Here is a 20,371-nt window from a genome sequence, read left to right as displayed (position 1 = left end):
AATGTGGGGTTCAACCTTACAACCCTTAGATCATGACCCGAGCCAACCCTGAGATCATGACCTGAGCCAAAACCAAGAGTCAGAGGCATAACCAACTGAGCTACCCAGGCACCCCAACGCTGGTTTAAGATTATAAAGAAATGGCTTTACAATTCTAAGTTAAATGGTATTTCACCTAGAATTCTTTACTTAGTCAAAATTTAATTTAGCTTGAAAGAGGAATAAAGATATTTTCAGATCTGTAAAGGAGTCAGAAAGAATTACATTTCACGTATCTCCTTTTTAGAGACTACATGTGGATTGCAAATGCCAACAAAACAAAGAAGACATGGTCCAGAGTGGTGGATCCAAACCAGGGGAGAGGCAGAGATGGTCTCAGAGGGTGGCTGTGCAGGCAGGGTGAGGGTTTGGGGGTGACTGTCCACATTGGAGCAGAGGCTGTAGTGAGCTCTGGCACTCCATTCCTCCCCCAAAAAGGAGATGGGTCAGAAGAATATCAAATTTGATTGGGTGAGGAAATGCAAGTAGATGACTTATCTAATGATAAAAATTAAGGAAAATTAAGGAATGGTATTTGTAGAGTAATAAAGATGTAAACACTGATTTTTAAAAATGGAAGTCGTGTAAAAAATGCAATTGATGTGTAAAATAAGCCAAGAAACAGAAGCCTAAGGATATTAGTTAAAATATGAAGGCAACTGTCATAAGATATATATGATAGGAATTGAAAGTCATTGCTTTTGGGGAGTTGTATTGGGGATTGGGATGGGAACTGGGGAGGGGTTTGCTGACTCTTTTTATTTCATTTTTTAATGTATGCATTACTTTGATAAAAAAATTTCAGAATAAAGATTACATGCGGTGCCTATCAAAGGGCATCATGGCTTGTCAACACTTACACACAGCAGCCACTTCTCTCCCTGACTCTTTAAATCATGTGACAGCCTGGCCCCAGGGAGAGGGAATCAAACATAGGAGCCTTGAGCTCTCCAGCAACACCCTCTCTCTAGGACTCTCTGGGGTGGGTCCTCCTCATATTCTGATTCTTCCAAGTGTCTTCCTGGCATCTGACCATGTTGTATTGTCTCCTATTTTTATCCCATTTTTCTGACTGGAGGAGAGTCTGGCTTCCACATTTTTGACCTTAGGGTTGTACTAGGAACAAGTTTACATACATGATCTAGCTCTCTCTGCTCTTGTCCACAGTAGAGACACAGCCTACCCCACAGAACCCAATACTGTCAACAATTCCATGGTATCAAACCACCTGGGCAACACCTTGCCCCCTAAACAGACCTGAACACACCTGGATACAACGTCATATGCAGTGGTGCTGTGTGGTGCCACCAGATCAGCCCCCGGGGCTGGGGCCCCCATTCTCCCTACTGCCTGGAGTACTGGCACATGGCCACATCCCTTCACCAGAGTTACCCTTGGAGGGGGGGGTGGGGGGCAAGCTGCTTTGCCCAAAGGTTCCTCCTTCCCAAGGGAACTCATGTTTAAAGACTGGCTGATGAGCCCAACTGCCTTGTTTCAACTTGGGATGACTCTGAAGGCCTACCCAGCCCAGAGCGGCCCATGGGACAGACAGAGGTCCCTCTTGCAATCACATTGCAGTCTAGCCCCTTTCTCTTAGGAAGACAAATAAAAGGAAATCTCCTTTAGAAGGGAGTCAGGAGGGGTGGGCGGGGGCGGGGGGGCTCTCATGTTCTCATGTCTCCTTGTAGACTGCAGACCCAACAGAAACAGAGGCATCTATTATTATCATTTTACTATCCCAGCAAGAGGAAGGATAGTTTCCTCCTCCTCCAGCAACAGCCCAGCCAACGAGGGACAGTCACAGCCCAAACAATGAGGGAAAGTCACAGCTCAACCAATGAGGGACAGTCACAGCCCAGCCACTATACTTGGAACTCCAGTTGACTCCAATGGACTTTTTGTTTACTACCACCTGCCTTCCTTCCCCACTTCTCCTTTATTCCGTAAAAAACATTCTTCTGTTTGTTCTGTAGACTGGCCTTAAGGTTTTGCTGTTTTGCTGTAGCTTCCTTGTCCTGGGTTGCAGTTCTCTGCCTTTCCTCAAATAAGCTCATTTTTTTTTTTCCCGGTACAATAACTGGTTGTTTTGTATTTAAGGTTGACACTACCCATTCCCTTCACTCGCAGGTGTCCTCCCCCAAACCCATGCCAATCAAGTATCTGCAGGCCAACCTCAGAATCCGAGTCTGCTTCCTAAGGAACTGGAGCGACAACAGTTGACAGTGGGAGTAGTCCTGGGGCACAGACACCGATATGGGGTTTGAGGCTGAGTCACCTCTATCAGCTGGCCCTGAGGACCCCACTGCTGGTGGGAAGGCGGTGCTCTGGTGGCCGCCAGCTGGCTGCAGCGATGTGCCTGGTACAACTTCACTGGAGGGGAAGTGAGATGGAATACTGGTGGAGAGGAACATTCTGGGCAGCACATTTGAGAGATGGGGGTAGGTAGAAGCAAATATAAAAACTGTGTAATCGAAATGGTTGCTGTCAGATGCTATGGATGCATTTGAGAAAGGCCACGAAAGGCTGAGGGTGACTAGTCACCCTTTGATGGCAACATGTCAACCTGGCCTCCTTAGCGACACCTAAAGAGACTCATCTCCTACGTGGGAAGGGCAGTGAAAGCTGAGAGCTGTGTGCAGGGCCTGGTGGTGAGGGCAGCTGTACTCCAGGGAAGGTGACTTCTCAGTCCTGGCTTATCTCCTGTCCAGGGAATGAGGAGGCATGAAAACTTGGGATGGGGGTGTGTGGGTGCAGAGCCACCGGGGACCCAGCCTCTGGACCTGTAGAAATGGCCCATTCACCCTGTTAAAGCCCAGCTCTGCTCCTCTGCTTGAGGATGCTTCACAGGCAAACACATGCCCTCCTGCTGGATTGCCCCTCACCCCCACCCCAGTCCTCTCCTGGCCACGAGATCAATAAGTAGGGTCAAGTTACAGCATAGCCTGGCTGGAAAGATGCTGGGCCCTGCCCAGGGAGGAAAGAGACTGTTCCCAAGGAATTGCAGAACCTCCCCAAGACATCACGATCCAGTGGAATCAGGGGCTTTGCATGGGCTGCATCCTGAGGATCCTAGATGAAGGGTAGAGGTATAAAACTGGATTGGGCATTTATTCCTACTGGAACATTCCATTCCCCCAAGACATAGGCCTTAACATCCTGACAAAGATCCTCATTGCACAGTGAAGGCTCCTTGACTGGACACTTTAAAGACAGAATCTTTTGGGGCACCTGGGTGGCTCAGTCGGTTAGGCGTCTGCCTTCAGTTCAGCTCACGATCTCAGGGTCCTGGGATCACGCCCTAGGTGAGGCTCCCTGCTCAGTGAGGAGTTTGCTTCGCCCTCTCCCTTTGCCTCTCCCCTTGCTCATGCTCTCTTTCTCTCTTTCAAATAAATAACGTCTTAAAACAAACACACAAAAATCTTTGTGTATGCAAAGACAGTGTCAAATGTGTAGAGGAGAAGGTGGCCTCTAACTGGGGGAAATGCTTGGATTGAAATGAGTGGGAAGAGAATGGAGCTGGCTAACTTCTTACTGCCGCTTCCTCTGATTCAATGTCACATGCTGAGACTGTTTTAATTTCCACCAAATACCAAAAGCAATTAGAAACTAAGGAAGCAAGTAAGCAAGGGGAGGCCCCCCGAATTGAATAGATAACATACGCATGTGGGTTCATTATAGGGTTACTGCTGCAGAAGGAAATACATCCTTATTCTCTAGGAGGATTCTACTATATTCAGAAAATTTGGAGGAAATTCTCTACATGTGGACACTTAGGAAAATGACCCTTGCCCAATTTTTTTTTTTTTTTTAATTTTACTGATGGCAGTTTTCTTACACTACAGCTTTTTAAAGCAGAGCTCTTCCTGGTAGTCTGGAATATGCACCTCATCTCTCCCCCTGTCCCCACCCCCACTCCCACCAAATGCACACACACACATACACACTGAAAAACTGAAACCCTAAACTAAATTTGGATTCAGCCATTGAATTTGTTTTAAAGTGTGAGTTTTCAGAGCCAGGCAAACAGGCTATGCTTTAGATGATGTCACAACTAAATTATAAATAAATAATCAGATTTTCAAGAACTGACATCATTATAATGCCCATTATAATACCTCCAGATTAACATAGTCCAGCCTGGTAGCCATAATCTCTTCTTAAAAAAATCAGGTCCTATTAATCCTAATCCCCAGAGCCAGCATTCCATTCAAGATTCAGTACTTTGATGCGCTGTTTCCATTGATTCCAGGTGGAAGGACCCCTCCACCCCACCCACGTTGTTCCCACTTTTCAGCACACCCAGCTCCCCCCACCTACCATTAAGACATTGGCTGTTCTGTAGTTGATAACTTGCCTAAACTGAGTCACAGGTGAAATTAGGCAGGACTCTAGGTTGAATGATGTGAAAAGACGAGTTTTCTTTCTGGATGGTTGATTTGTGGTGCCTGGATTCTGAGCAAGTACTTGATTGTGCTGGGCTGCCCTGCCTGCGTGGTATTATACAAGACACAACATCAAGTGTGTCACAAAGCCCTGTGACATCACACAGGGCAATGCCAGCAGCCAGAGCCCCCTGCCTGGAAACTCCAAGCAGCAGGTGGAATCCAGGACTTCTAGAGTTCACTGGGTCCTTTCAGAGAGCCTTAGAATCCTCATTCCTCAGCCAAGGAAATAGGAAAAGCCTCATCTTGGGCAAAATCTAAGCTAGGTCTCATTTTTAGCTTTTTTGAAATCAAGGTGAGAAAAAGAAGCTTTCAGAACACCTCAAGGGACTCAAAGATGAGCCAAAGTGTTGTTTGGCTGCCTTTTAAGTTTTTACTCTATATTACCCATATTTAGATATTAGTACATGAGTTCACCCAAATGCTTGTGAAATGTCTTTTGAACGTGTCTGAGCAGATGTGACCTTCCTCCCCACTGAGGAGACTGACTCTGTTTTGCCTGGGATCAGACATTTGCTTCAAAGTGTGTGTGTGTGTGGGGGGGGGGTAAGTTGGGTTCTTCCTGGAGGACCAGGAATGAGGGAACAGAGAACATGCTAGACTTCCAGCATTTCTTCTATAGGTACAAAGGACATAGAAGTCATGGTGCTACCCAGGAGTTGCTTAAGGGAGACAGAATAATCATATGAGAAATTAGGGGAGGATACAAGATAAAAAGTGTATTGAGTTGCTACAGCCTGGTATCCTGAACCAAGAGTCAGGAGGCACATTTGCCAGAACCCATTCATAAGGGGAAAGGATAATGCAACAGAACAAAACAAAAGGCATAGAACAAAGTCATGACACTAGGCAGATAGCTGGTAGATGCTGAAGAGAGGAGGTTTAGAGGAGGAAGATAAAAATTTGCAGAGGGGAAGCAATGTTGGGGGGGGTGGGGAGGGAGAGCGAGGTGCATTTGTGACAGTGGAGGTCAGTTCCATGGGAGTACCCAGAAAGCCTGGAACCATCCCTATGGATAAAAAGAAATTTGGAGGCTGAAACAGTGCAAGTTTTCTTTCACATTAGCAGACAAGTTTTATCCGTGTTCATTTTAATGAAGCAATTACAAGGAGAAACAAAGCAGCCCTGAGTTTTAGTTTGAGAAAGGAAAGGGAAACGTCTCTTACCTTTCTTATGATAGGTTAAAACTTCAAACTGAGAGCCAGGAGAACCATCTTCTTTCTGGGTCCGTGTCTTCTGAGGGATAAAAACCATGTTTAAAACAAAGGGCAGGAAAAAAAAAAAAAACAAAAAACGAAACAAAACAAAAAGCAAAGGGCAGAGAAACAGGAAATGCAAATCGAAAGATAATAGGAAAAATATTTGAGTGTAAAATTTGCCAATTTATTGCATATCATCCCAAGTATTTTTGAGGATTGTAAGCACTTGGAGGAGAGGGTCCCAAACTAGTTTGTCTCTCTGCTCCATGATGCTGGACCTAACGTGATAGGTGCTGGTAGACACTACTCCCACCCCCAAATAAATCCTCAGATAATCCTGTGCTCCTAAGACAAAGAAATTGGTAAGTAATGCCAAAATGTGAATATCTTTGGGGGTAAAAAGGAAACAGAAGAAAGGAGGAGGGATCCCTGGGTGGCGCAGCGGTTTGGCGCCTGCTTTTGGCCCAGGGCGGGATCCTGGAGACCCGGGATCGAATCCCACGTCGGGCTCCCGGTGCATGGAGCCTGCTTCTCCCTCTGCCTGTGTCTCTGCCTCTCTCTCTCTCACTGCGTGCCTATCATTAAAAAAAAAAAAAAAAAAAAGGAAGGAGGAAGGAAAAGGAGAATTAAAAATTAATGAAGTAACCTTAGTCTCAGCCCTGCCTGGCTTCCTCCCATCAGCCCAATTGGGCTCATTCATCTAAAACCTCTCTTCTGACTGCTTCTTTGCTCCAGTGACAAAGGCATACAAACCTCCCCTATATATTCCTCTTACCTTGAAATTCCTCCCTATACTATTGATCAAATTTGCCAACCTATGCTCTTCGTTGTCCTAAGATCCCTTCAGGACAACCCGGTCCCTATCCACTGTGGTTCCCAACCATTCAAAGCATCCACTGCAACCATCTTTTGGGTCTGCCCATCTCAGGGTCCAAATAGCATTTCCCTCAGTAGCCAGTAGTAAGCTTCTCTCATGGAAATGGACAGTTATCTTAGGAAACTTACAAGTGGGTTGTGATTTGAGAGGTTCCGTCTAGAAATTAATGATGTGCTGTCTTAGAGTGTGGGGAATTAATGTGGGTCCAGGGCTGGGGATGTAGAGTTGGCAAGGAGGGAAAATCTGGTAATAAATGTCAGGCAGAGACCTTCTTTTGGCTAATATCCAATATGTGCAAGCAATGACGAAATGCGAATATTTGGCTTTGGGGGAAAATTTTATTTTATCTTTAGGTACCTACCCCCCAGTTACAGAGGCTAAAGGCACTGTGTCCTGAGACCCTGGTAGGCTACATGGGGATACAGAAAAATAATCTGTAGTCTCTATCCTAGAGTAGGTCATAGCTCCAACAGGAAAGAAGACATTGTTCGAAGAATTGGTTCAAATTCTATTAATAGGTTTGGCCAAACAAGACCAGCTCTCCTGGAAAAATAATACCAAAACTGCTTTTGGTAGTTAATCAGTGGCCTCTTGAGTGAACAACCAGTTTCATCTTCAGTTAATTAAAGACAAAACAAAACAAAATAATAATCTTTGGTTCTGAGATGCCAAGAACATCTGCCAAAGATGCTCTAAAGACGATAATCACATACATTCTAGGGCCCTAGGTTAGTTATTCAGAATATTAATAATTTAATGAGAAATAGCCTATTTGGACACTTTTGATGTTGGTAGCTTGGTTCACATGGCAAACAAGAATCTTTTTATACAGCATTATTCAAAGTAGCTTAAACGTGGAAGTAATCCAAGTGTCCATCGATGGATGAATGAATAAGCAAAAGGAGCTGTCCACACACGGTGGAATCTTATTCAACCTTAGAGAGAAAGGACATTCTGACATTGCTACGACATGGATGAATCTTGAGGATGTTATGCTAAATGAAATAAGCCAGACATAGGGGCACCTGGGTGGCTCAGTGGTTGAGCATCTACCTTCAGCTCAGGTCCTGATCCTGGAGTCCTGGGATCAAGTCCTGCATTGGGCTTCCCGCAGGGAGCCTACTTCTCCCTCTGCCTGTGTCTCTGTCTCTCTGTGTGTGTGTGTCTCTCATGTATAAATAAATAAAATCTTTTTTTAAAAAAGAAAGAAGACAGACATAAAAAGACAAGTACTGTATGATTCCACTTACATGTATAGAGTAGTCAAAATCATAAAGAAAGTAGAATGGTGCTTGCCAGAGGCTGGGGGAGGGACAGGTACAGTTTTACAAAATGAGAGTTCTGGAGATGGATGGAGGAGATGGTGATTTATAATGTATTTTATATCCCTGAGCTTTATACCCAAAATGACCAATATGATAAATTTCATGTCATATGTATTTACCACACAAAAAAAATTAGGGGAAAAGTACACAAAGTGATTTATGTTCTTTGACTTGTGCTAAGAAAACTACCTACCTCACCTGCTATGTTCTTGATGTGCTTTTTGAAAAGTTTTTCACTTCCATACCCACACTTCTGGCTTCCTGTCGACTTCCTGTAACACTCATTAACATTCACTTCTGGTTTGCTCTGGCTGTTGTGTTTCGGGTGTCATTTTCTTTTCACATCAAGTAGACATTAAACGCTGGGATCTACAGTGAACATATTTTTGTAAACTATATAGGCTAAACCCCAAACAAAAGCAGACAAGCATCCTAGCATTTTTCTCCTGGAAGTAGATGTCCAAACTTGGATGAAATATCAGGCTCTGCTGATGCTGGAATACCTAAGTCCTTCTCTTACTTAAAATAAAAGGGGGAAGTTTCTTTAGAAAGCTGCAAAGCCAAGAGACAAAACATGATGTGCAGCTCTTCTGGGGGCTGAGCCAGAGAACAGCTGTAGAGTAGAGAATACGTTTCCCTTGTCTCCTCTTATTTTATCCGACTCTCATTTTTGTTTTGTTTTTTTCTCTTTGCTTCCGGTCGGCCACCCAGGCTGTCACATCTAGTTATAGGCTCCTCTGCACCTCCAAGGAATATATTGTATTCATACGATCCCCAGGATTGAAGTCAGCTACACTAAGTTTAGGGAAAGCAGGTTTCCATCATGAAATGATAGCTGATTCCTAGTAATTAAAAGGAAAGCTAATGCACAATTTGAAAAATAAAGTTTTCCAATATAATTTTCTAACAGTGACATGTTTTTCCTCCCTTAGGTATCTAGGTTCATGTTATCGTTTCTCCTTACTTATACATTAGTGTTAAATATGCCCTTATGTATGTATGCTGACTTTCATAATTACAAAAATTAGATAGCCTATCCTTCCTTCTCTCAGCTCTCAGCAGCCCTGCAGACAGGCTGCCTTGGGAGGGGAGTTTGTGACCCTCCCCGCCCCCCATCCCTCTCTACTCCCCAGGCTGAATCTTTACAGGCCTTTGCAGCACTGCTCTGGGTCAGGTTTAGTGTTGCTCTGCTGCTTGTTATCTTTGTGGCCTCAGGCGGATTCCTGGACCCCTCTGGTTTCTTGTAAACATGCTAATGCCTGCCTCAGAAGATTGTTGTCCTTACCTAAAAGAGAAAATTCATGCCAAGGCTCAGTTAATGGTGGGAATTGCTCCTTCCCCCTAACTGCTGCTGGCAGATGAGAGGGAGGAAATTGGGGGGGAAGTACCTAGTGCAGCAATCTTTCCAAGAGCTCTTTGGCAAGAGAGAAAAGTTGCACGTAGGCCCCAAGCACAATGACCCAGCAATCCGTCCTTAGGACGTACTCTAGAGAAATGCACATTTGTGTTCCAGGAATACTGGGTACGGCACTGTTTGTTGTGGGGAAAATTCAAAACAACCTAATTATCCCAGAATAAAAGAACTGGTAAATAAATCTATTGTGGTATTCTTGGATCAACAATATTCAGGAGGGGGACGCCTGGGTGGCTCAGTCGGTGAAGCATCTGCCTTTGACTCAGGTCATGATCCTGGGGTCCTAGGATCAAATCCTACATTGTGCTCTCTGCTCAGCGGGGAGTCTGCCTCTCCCTCTACCCCTCCCTCCACCCTGTTCATGCTCCCTCTCTCTCAAATAAAAAAAAAGTTTTTTGAACTATACAGGAGAGGAAAATGAGACGATTGGAGCCACAAGGATAAACTGCAACCGTAAAGCACTGAGAGAGAAGAACAGGTTGTAAAAGAACACACCCAGTGTAAGAGCATCCTCATAAAGTTGAGAAAGTGGAAAACAATGGTTTGTATTGTATTGACACACATATATGTAGAGAAATACAAAAATATGTGTGGGAGTCATAAATACCATATCAAAGTAACAGTTGCCTGGGGGAGGAGGCATGTGCAGGATGGGAGGTCTACAGGGGCCCTCAACATTTCTATTTTATTTTTTTAAAGATTTATTTATTTATAATAGACATAGAGAGAGAGAGAGAGAGAGAGAGAGAGGCAGAGACACAGGAGGAGGGAGAAGCAGGCTCCATGCAGGGAGCCCACCACGGGACTTGATCCCGGGACTCCAGGATCATGCCCTGGGCCAAAGGCAGGCACCAAACTGCTGAGCCACCCAGGGATCCCCTCTATTTTATTTTTTGAAAAGATTTACAGTAAATATACAAGACAATGTTAAGATTTCATAAAGCTGGTGTGGGGGTGCATGGGTATTTTCATATTATTCTCTAAATGCATTTTATGGGTTTGCAGCATTTCATAATAAAAGCAAAGGTCCTATTCAACTCATAGGTTTCACAGAAATTGATTCCTTGTAATCTGCAAGATTCTTCATCACACCTATGAGAAATAATTGATGTGTTTTATTTCATAGATGGCCCACAAGAGGGGGATCTAGAACAATTCAGCAACCAAATGTGTAAATGTATAAAACTATATAAGGATACACAGCATCTCCGGAAGCTTTGCCGGAGCTCCATCCTCACCAGGGGTTCTTGCAGGCTCCTGCCTGCCCTCTGTCTAAGGCAGGGCACTTTTCACACATTCAGAAATCCGCAGAGCAACCATCCATGGTAAAGAAGACACATCACAGGGTATGGTGGCAAACAGAACAGTGATTTAAAACGTGCAGTTTAATGAGATGGTTGCAGAGTAAAAACACACAGCAGCAAGAGGAAAATAGATAAGTGGGGTGCAGAAGCACAAGGGAAACACAGTGTCCTTGGAAACCTGTGGCCAGGTGCTCGAGGTCTGCTACCCTGGAACAGCACAGGAAACCAGAAACTCCTGCCGTGTATTCATGGAACACTGAGAAATAATGACATAGCTATTCTTGTCACTGTAGCTACGAAGTACAGCTAGTGATAAGCACAACCATCTTATAGCTGTGATTTAAACTTACTGTTGGGAGCAACCTCTCAAAGATTTAAACTGCATACAATGATTTGCAAGCTTTTCTATTAATATTTCTACTTATTCATTTTTTTTAAAAAAAAGATTTATTTATTTTAGAGAGGGGGAGGGGCAGAGGGAGGGAGAGAGAGAGAATCCTAAGTAGATTCCCTGCTGTGCGTGGAGCCTGACTCAGGGGCTCAATCTCAGGACCCTGAGATCATGATATGAGCCGAAATCAAGAGTTGGAAGCTTAATCCCCTGAGCCACCCAGGTGCCCCTCTGCTACTCATTTTTTAAATGAGGTGCCAAAGGTGGTATTAAAATTTGTGGACAATACATAAATTGGGAATAGCCAATGGTGTGTCTATGAACTTGAAAGAAACTGCCATTACTTTTGGCCATTATTATTAAGTGTTTCTTCACCTCTGGGCGGGGACCTCCTCATCTACTTCAATAACAATCTTATCTCCAGGAGCAAACATCATGCCTGATACATCATTGGTGCTCAGAAAATGTTTGTTAAAGCTATAGCCAAGTATCCCTCAGTAGACAGAGAAGTAAAATGCATTTTCTATATGTACATGGAATATTATTCAGCCTTCAAAAGGAAGGTAATCCCGTCATGTGCCGTAACATGGCTGAAGCTTGAGGACATTCTGCTATGTGAAATAAGCCAGTCACAGATGCTGTGTGATTCCGCTCATATGAGGTACCTAGGGACAGAAAGATCATAGAGACAGAGAGTTATGAGGGTGGCTGCCAGGGGCTGGGGAGGGGAAGTCGGGAGTCAGTGTTCAGTGGGGACAGAGTTATCATTTAGGAAGATGAAAAAGTTCTGGAGAAGGATGGTGGTGATGGCTGCACAACCACGTGAATGTCCTTCACATCACTGAACTGCACGCTTACAAGTGGCTAAAATGGTATTTTCATGTATGTTTTATTACAATTTAAAAAATAAATATGGGGGCAGCCCTGGTGGCACAGTGGTTTAGTGCCACCTGCAGCCCAAGGTGTGATCCTGGAGACCCAGGATCGAGACCCACGTTGGGCTCCCTGAATGGAGCCTGCTTCTCCCGCTGCCTGTGTCTCTGTGTCTCTGCCCCCCTCTTTCTCTCTCTCTGTCTCTCATGAATAAATAAAAATAAATTTTAAAAAATAAATAAATACGAAAATAAATAAATAAATAAATAAATACAGAAAGACATGAATGCTACAGAGAAAACATTACCTCTGCCCAGGTAAAACACACATTGTTCCATCCAAGAAAGGCTCTGGATGGTTCTAAACTAGGTAAGTGGGTCATCCTGGCCTGTACAAGTACAGCTGCAAAGCATGTGGTGGCGCCTTCTCAGTGGGTCCTTCCTGAGGGAGGTGGAGACAGGCTGAAGCTCCCCTACCCTCCAAACTCAGGAAGCTGAGTCTGGCTCTGGGTCCAATCACCTCTGGTCCTGCCTGCGCCAAACATGGCCCTTTGAGGCTTATCACCAAAAGGAGCTGTGACCAACAGAAACCAAGGAGGAAACATGAGAAACCACCTTGTGAGTCGACCTGTCCCGGGTAAGCGGGGTCACAGGCGCAGTGAGGGAGGAACAGTGCGGTCTTTGTACTGAGGTCACAGCAGAGCTTCCTTCCTTGCCACCCAAACCCAGCAGGGCACAGATTACCAGGTGCACAGAGGCATTGGTCACACCTGAGAAACAACAGATGAAAGGGAAGATAAAGAAAACCACCATAGGAAGAGGGAACACCTAGCACCTCTTAACCTGCAAAAACAGAAGGTAGGTTCTGCAGCCTGGAAATTGGTGACTTGGATGTGGGTCCCAAACAAGCTCCTAGATTCTAGGTTCTAGGACACTAAACAAAGAGCTTCTTCAATGGAAGATTTATCACAGGGTGAAATCCTGCTCTTCCAGAATTTCTCAGAAGTCTCCCAACCACCCAATTCATCGGTAAAGGGTTTTTGTTAAACAATCATATAATAACTATGACCTGAGAGCTGACTTTTGTCCCGTAAGTCAGGCTAATGCCCTGTGAGATAACCGAATATATATATATATCTGCCTCTAGTTCCTGGAGCAGAGCTGCTAAAACCCTTGTAATTTCCTAAGTGATAAGAGCACCAGCTGCATCTTTTGTTCTGATAGTCTTTGGCCCTGGTTCCTGACACTGACCTGCTAAGTCCCTTGCTATTCCCTGGGTGATGGCAGTGATTGGAAGCTGGGGATATTCAGCTCTGCCTCGCTCCAGACTGGAAATGGACTTAATTAATGATCTGTCATGAAACGTCCATAAAACCCCCCAAAGTATGGGGTTCAGAGAGCTCCCGGGGTGGTGAACATGTGCAGATCTGGGGAGAGGGTGTGCTTGGAGAGCGTTCAGAAAGCTAAAATGTTTCTAAAACACACCCAGACAGAGAAGAGGGACAGTATCTGGCGGCCCTTAGAGGATGGGCTTCCTACTGGGGGTCGGGCATCTCCACCAAGACATCAGCGACCAGAAAGTAGGAGTGAGCCTCAGAGAGCAGTCAGCCCATCCCTCTCTGCCACCTAGCTGGCTCGCTCTCTGCAATGCAGTTCACGGTACAGAAAGAAAGCACAGACTCTCAACTAAAACAGGCCTTGCCTGTGAATTCTGGTTCCACCACTTATTCGTTACATGGCCTTGAGAAAGTTAATTACCCCCAGGAAGCCTCCGTCCCCTTCCTTTGTAAAGCTGGGGTAATGTTACTTTTATCATGTGGCTGTGGCTCTAAGAGCGAGGCAGGTCCTAGTAGAGTGTTTTCATGCACTGATTCGTGTTTAAGAACCCACAGTGTACCAGGTCAGCGATTGGCTTCGTAGATGTTTCTTTTCCTCTTTGTCTAAGCAATGGAAAAGGGATTTGTTTACCACTATCCTGTAGAAGGATGATAAAAATCTTTTGCATTGATATTGGTGCCCAGATCATTAAAATTATTTGAGGAAAGATTATTTATATGTCTATGTGTGTATATGCATAACTACATATACCAGTATATGTGTGTTATATATGCACATATACGCTTATTTATCATATGGTATTATACTATGATATGGTTCCCTAAAGAATTTATATCAATTTCAGATAAAACAACAGCAGGATAGTCAAAAATGGTGCATTCATTTAAATACCCTTATACTGGGATCCCTGGGTGGCGCAGCGGTTTGGCGCCTGCCTTTGGCCCAGGGCGCGATCCTGGAGACCGGGGATCGAATCCCACGTCGGGCTCCCAGTGCATGGAGCCTGCTTCTCCCTCAGCCTGCTTCTCCCTCTGCCTGTGTCTCTGCTTCTACAGGCAGAGGGAGAAGCAGGCTCCATGCACTGGGAGCCCGACGTGGGATTCGATCCCCGGTCTCCAGGATCGGGCCCTGGGCCAAAGGCAGGCGCCAAACCGCTGCGCCACCCAGGGATCCCAGACTATCATTAAAAAACAAAACAAAACACCCTTATACTCTGCTGGTGGCAGTGCCAATTAATAAAATGGTCCTGAAATGCACTTTATTGTATCAGGAGTCTAAAAATCTTTAAGTATTTTGGCCACTTCTAGAAATCGATCTTAAGAAAATATTAAAAATTTTAAAAAGATTATGTTTTAAAAAGTTTCTAAAATTTTTAAAAAAGATTTTAGTTATTTACTTGAGAGAGAGAGAGAGAGCGGGCATGAGCAGGGGTGCTGCAGAGGGAGAGAAGTAGACTCCCCGCTGAGAGCAGAGCTGGATCAGAGGACCTGAGATTGTGACTTGAACTGAATGAAGGTGGATGCTTAACTGACTGAGCCAACCAAGCCATTATTTATAATGGCAAAATCTGGAAAATGCCTCCATGTTTAACCAACAAAGAGAGAAGATAAGGAAATAATTGGAAATGATATTAAGTGAAAACTCAGGACACAAATTGTTTGTATAGTATGATTGCAAATATGTAATGATATAGCTGTACTTGTGTAGAAAAAGAAGATTGGAAATATATGCATCAAAGGTATTACCAGTTATGGTGAAATTATAGGTGACTATTATTTTCAAAATCTACAAATTTACTTTTATCAAAGAAAACATAAACACTACTCTAAGTCAACAGTAAATAGTTTCTATAAGAGGTAAGGAGCTTCCAATGCCTTCCTGAATGTTGACCCAGCAGGGTTTTTTTTTTTTTTTTTTTTTGGTCTATAGCCTATTTGATCTTATTGTGTGAGCTTTGGACCCTGTTGAGCAGCCTATCCTCTAGAAATCCCTTTCCTTTGACTTTTGCAGCACTGGGCTCCACAAGAGAGGGTGCTACGGTAATGCCTACTACATGCACAGGAAGAGGGTGGGGATATGCATGTTACAGATTTACCATCTTTGCTTTAGCTACTTTTCCCTTAATTTCTCATCCTCAGGGATCCCTGGGTGGCTCAGAGGTTTAGTGCCTGCCTTCAGCCCAGGGCATGATCCTGGGGTCCCAGGATCGGGTCCCATATCGGGCTCCCTACATGGAGCCAGCTCCTCCCTCTGCCTATGTCTCTGCCTTTCTCTCTGTGTGTGTTTCTCATGAATAAATAAATAAAATCTTAAAAAAATTTTTTCTCAAAAAAAAAAAGATAAATCTCTCATCTTCATGACATCATGCACCATCTCTATGCTAATGAATCAAGCTCCAAATCCCAGTATCTATCATTCTCTCACCTTCCATGACCATCTATTCAACTCCGTATGTTCTTGATGCTGGGCATCTGGAACTTAACAAACTGAATTGATTTTATTTTCCTGTAAACAAAGTCAATAATGCCACTCACTTGCTTCCAATCTTGCTACCTCCCTTGGATGGCAGGATAAAGATCTAAAGTTTTAGACTCACCCAGGAAGACCTCTGCAGCCTGTACTGACCTCACATGCCATCCCAGCTACTGGCCCCCATGCTCCCCTTGTTCCAGCCATTGTGCTGAACACCCCACAGCCAACACCCCACTCCTGTCCAACTCTGGCTTCTCTGCCTACAGTGCCCCATACCTTCCTAACTCGCCAAGTCCAACTCCTCCTGCAAGGTTTAGGTCTCATGCCAGTTGTGGGTAAGTCCTCCCCAGCTTCCAGAGCTGGCTTTCTGACCTCTGCCCTTGTCAGTGTTTTCTGCTGCTGCTGTACCAGCAGCTGCCTTCCCAGGCTCCCATGTGCCGCTACTTCTCTGTCTCCTTGATGGACCACGGCCTCCTTGGGAAAACCCCAGTGCCCTTCACCTTGTGCAACGTAGAGCTGAGAGCCTGGCTCCTAAGCAAACTTTGCTGAATAACCGTACGAGAAGAGAAGTGGCTAGCTACTCTTATCAGAAACCTGGGAAAAGGTCATTTTTGCATGTGAGCATTACATTTATGTGATAATCCTGGTAGCCATGAAAAACTGGAAACAGGAGAGGAGGAGACATTGTATAGTGTCCATCGTCTCTCTCTAAATTCATTCTTGAGGAGAAGAAGTGTTTGGTGGTATTTGCTCACTGGCATCCCCTTGTCTACACATGCTCCCCAAGCTCCCAGGTCACTGATAAGGGACATTCCGGGAAGTGTGGGTGCCTATGGCAAGCATCACAGCCTGGTCTTGTGTCAAAGCTGCTCTTTTCTGGTGAGCTCATGGAAAATGAAATAACCTGCTTTTCCACCAGCGTGCACCAGTCTCAATGAATTCACACCTTAAGAAAGTGGCACCATGTGTATGAAAGTGGCTTTCACTTGCAGGTTGTCACTGCAAAGGAAGAGTTTTAGCTTATTAATTGTAAAATAATTTAATATGACTACAGCATCGACCCCTGTGTGCCAGGGGACAAGTCTGGGGTCATCGCTGTGTGAAGATCAGCACCCCAATGTCCTTGTTGGGGTGTGCCTCATACACACTGAATATTTGTGTCCCCCTCAAAATCATATGTTGAAACTGAGTCTGGCCATATTAAACTAGATGCCTCTTGAATGTAGACTTCAGTATTTCCCTGCCACTAACTCTATCCCAATGTGATGGTACATGGACATAGGGATTTGGGAGTGATTAGGTCATGAGGGTAGAACCCTCATGAATGGGATTAGTGCCCTTCTAAAACAGACCCCAGTGAGCTCCCTCTGCCTTTCTGCCATGGAAGGAAACTCCAGGAAATGGGCTGGCCCCAGATGCTGAATGGGCTGGTGCCTTGATTTTTGACTTCTTGCCAGAACTGTAAGAAATAAATCTCTGTTGTTTATAAGCCACCCAGTCTATAATATTCTATTATAGCAGCTCAAGTGAACTAGGAGAGGGCGAGTCTTCACCTGTCATTACTTCTTGAATAGCCTTGGCTAAGCTGGATTAGGCATCTCAGTTCTACTCTGCTCTGTTGTCCAGGCCTGTAGGATACGGAACAATTAGCCAACGAAGTACAAATGCTGTCTGAGACAAAGGGACTGGCTGAACAGTGTAGACTCTCCACCCTATTTGCCCTGCACATCAAAGCAAGCTGTGTCTTCCCAAGTCCTCCAGAGAAGGACTGCCTGTCTCACAGAGGAAGGTGACCTTCCTAGTGGCCCAGAGCCTATAAGAAGCCCTAGCTCCAGGACACCATGCCTGGGTAGCCCTAGCATGGAACTAAGTAAAGGCAACAGAGATCTCAAAAACCAAGACACCAATCATGGTAGCAGGTTCAGGCTCTGATCTGCCTTTACTCCGCTGGCTGCCAATTTATTATCTTCGGGTACGGAGTGAATGGAGGGTAATTCTACCTGGTTGTGGTGCCGATGGCTCAGGTTCCTGTATCTTCAATGATTCAGATAGCTCCTCAAAGATCTATTTGTCAAAAACGTGTCTTCAAGAGGTTAGAGCTCAGTGGAGCTCTCAAAACACCTGGGGTCTCAGCAAAGTCAAATGAAAGTTGCCCTCGCATATTAAGCTCTATAGGCACCGTGCTAATGCACTATATTAATTAATGGTTCACAGTTAATGTACACAATTAATATTTCAAGCATCATCCCAATTCGCAGTGTCCTAAAACAATGGCCATTCAATTAGGTGTCATAATTCTGTGGGTTAACTCATCTGGGTGTTCCATTGGCTCCATTCTACCTGGGGGCTGGCCTGGCTGGCGTATTGGGGCTGGGGCCCTGGCATGGACAGCTGGAAGGCTGGGCTGAGCTGGGATTCTGGGGTGGTGGGGCCTCTTTCTCTTCTCCACGCCTCTCCATGTAGTTTCTCCGTAATGGGCTTGCTAGTAGGCACCAGACCTCTTCCATGATGGCTCAGAGCTTCTCAAAGCATAAAAGAGGAGGTCATCAGGTCTTCCTCTGGCCTAGAGCTGGAATCGCACAGCATCACTTCTGTTGCTTTCTGCTTCTAAGTGGGTCACTGAGGTGGAGTGGGAGGGACCACACAGGGCATGGGAAATGGGAAGGTGGTGCTCACCCAAGGAACTGAGGCACAGGCTGATGCAGTCACTGGAGTTCATATAGCTACTGCCAAGATTCAAGATTCAAAGTCAGATCAGCCTAACTTCAAATCTACATTTTTGACTCCTATTAGACTGGTCATGAAGGAGGGGCAGATGCAAAACTGGTGTCAAGAAAGCTATAACAGCCACCAAGCACTACAGTTTCCCGGTGATGCTGGGTCAACTAACTTTCTTTCTTTCTTTCTTTCTTTCTTTCTTTCTTTCTTTCTTTCTTTCTTTCTTTCTTTCTTTCTCTCTCTCTCTCTCTCTCTCTCTCTCTTTCTTTCTTTTTCTTTCTTTCTTTCTTTCTTTCTTTCTTTCTTTCTTTCTTTCTTTCTTTCTTTTTTTAAAGATTTTATTCATTTATTCATGAGAGACACAGAAAGAGAAAGAGAGAAACAGAGAGAGAGAAAGAGAGAGAGAGGCAGAGACACAGGTAGAGGGAGAAGCAGGCCCGACATGGGACTCAATCCCAGGTCTCCAGAACCAGGCCCTGGACTGAAGACGGCACTAAACTGCTGAGCCACCCGGGCTGCCCTGGGTCAACTTTCAAAATAGATTTTAGTTATGCTCAGAGAAACAAGAAAGACGCCCCCTACCTGAGACAGATGGCAAAATTTAACAGATGAAAACAGCTGCTGAACTCTTGTTTGGCTTCTATTCCATCAGGGCTCATGGTCTTCAAAGCACGAAGGCCAGAATCAATGCCACACAGAGGGAGGGTGCATTATGTATTAGACTTTGTGGGTCACGAGACCTGGGGTCTGCCCTGACTGGCTGCTGCCATGAGAGCGAGCTACACACACTCTCCACGATTATGTCCTCATCTCTGAGAGCAGATGATAAAAACAAGCACACAGGTTGTTCTGAAGGTTAAACATGATGTCGTGAGGATTAAGAGGTAACACAGATCTAGCACTGTACTTTTAAGTTTTGTGGGAGGGATTAGGGGACTTTGAACAAATTATATTCCAGAGGATTAGAAAAGTATATAGAAGACACTGGTGAATGTACGATGTGCTCAAAAGAATGTGGAAAACAGCAGAAGTGCAAGGGGACTAAGGAGAAGCAACCATAGTCCTGAGCTCTGAGAAGCAGAAGCTATTTCCAGAAAATATAGGCCAGCACATTTGATTTTGATCCTGGACAAGGTTCTAGAAGAAACTTTTAAAAAACATAAATCAGGAGATCCCTGGGTGGCTCAGCGGCTTAGCACCTGCTTTTAGCACAGGGCATGATCCTGGAGTTCTGGGATCGAGTCCCACATGGGGCTCCCTGCATGGAGCCTGCTTCTCCCTCTGCCTGTGTCTCTGCCTCTCTCTCTGTGTGTCTCTCATGAATAAATAAATAAAATCTTAAAAATAAAATCTTAAAAAAATAAAATTAAAGTTAAAAAAATAAAAACATAAATCATGGGATGCTTGGTTCAGTGGTTGAGCGTCTGCCTTTGGCTCAGGTCATGATCCCAGGTCCTGGGATCAAGTCTCACATCCGGCTCCTGCAAGGAGCCTGCTTCTCCCTCTGCCTATGTCTCTGCCTCTCTCTGTGTGTCTATCATGAATTAAAAACAAAACAGGGCAGCCCGGGTGTCTAGGTGGTTTAGCGCCACCTTCAGCCCAGGGCCTGACCCTAAAGACATGGGATCGAGTCCCACGTCAGGCTCCCTGCATGGAGCCTGCTTCTCTCTCTGCCTCTCTCTCTCTGTATGTCTCTCATGAATAAATAAATAATAAAAGATATTTAAAAACAAAACAAAAACCCCAAAAAACAAAACAAAATCATAAATCATGATATAGCCCTATAATGGAAAACTATGCAATCATTAAAAATTATGTTGCAAAAGCATATATTTTTTTAAAGATTTTATTTACTTATTCATGAGAGAGAGAGAGGCAGAGACACAGGCAGAGGGAGAAGCAGGCTTCATGCAGGGAGCCCGATGTGGGACTCGATCCCAGGACTCCAGGATCACACCCTGGGCTGAAGGCAGGGGCTAA

At 44.7% G+C, this 20,371-nt stretch overlaps 1 protein-coding gene and 1 long non-coding RNA gene across 5 annotated transcripts in view; both read right to left on the bottom strand.

Annotated features, from left to right (window-relative positions):
- GALNTL5 (polypeptide N-acetylgalactosaminyltransferase like 5) overlaps nucleotides 1–4,558 on the bottom strand; it is a 57,240-nt gene extending 52,682 nt beyond the window's left edge. For 2 of the 4 annotated variants that reach the window (XR_005371348.1, XR_005371347.1), the window contains exons 1-2: nucleotides 4,357–4,557; nucleotides 2,974–3,108 (exon numbers count right to left, since the gene is read on the bottom strand). Coding sequence is in view for 2 of the 4 variants with exons in the window: in XM_038559774.1 (XP_038415702.1) it covers nucleotides 2,974–3,108; nucleotides 4,357–4,359 (138 nt within the window). In the remaining 2 variants the exon portion in view is untranslated. Of the gene's footprint in view, nucleotides 1–2,973; nucleotides 3,109–4,356 lie in introns of all 4 variants that reach the window. The other 2 variants (XM_038559774.1, XM_038559773.1) reach the window with 2 other exon arrangements.
- A 1,646-nt stretch (nucleotides 4,559–6,204) lies between these two features.
- Nucleotides 6,205–19,209, bottom strand: LOC119877097. Its single transcript, XR_005371349.1, has 3 exons — nucleotides 18,974–19,209; nucleotides 8,076–8,251; nucleotides 6,205–6,255 (listed from the first exon to the last, which is right to left on the bottom strand). It is a non-coding gene; the product is annotated as an uncharacterized LOC119877097 (long non-coding RNA).
- Nucleotides 19,210–20,371: the final 1,162 nt, after the last annotated feature.

Source organism: Canis lupus, chromosome 16 (assembly GCF_011100685.1).
Source record: "Canis lupus familiaris isolate Mischka breed German Shepherd chromosome 16, alternate assembly UU_Cfam_GSD_1.0, whole genome shotgun sequence".
Taxonomy (NCBI): Eukaryota; Metazoa; Chordata; class Mammalia; order Carnivora; family Canidae; genus Canis; species Canis lupus.
Note: the sequence above shows the minus strand (reverse complement) of the source record. Positions and strands in the feature narration are given on the sequence as shown.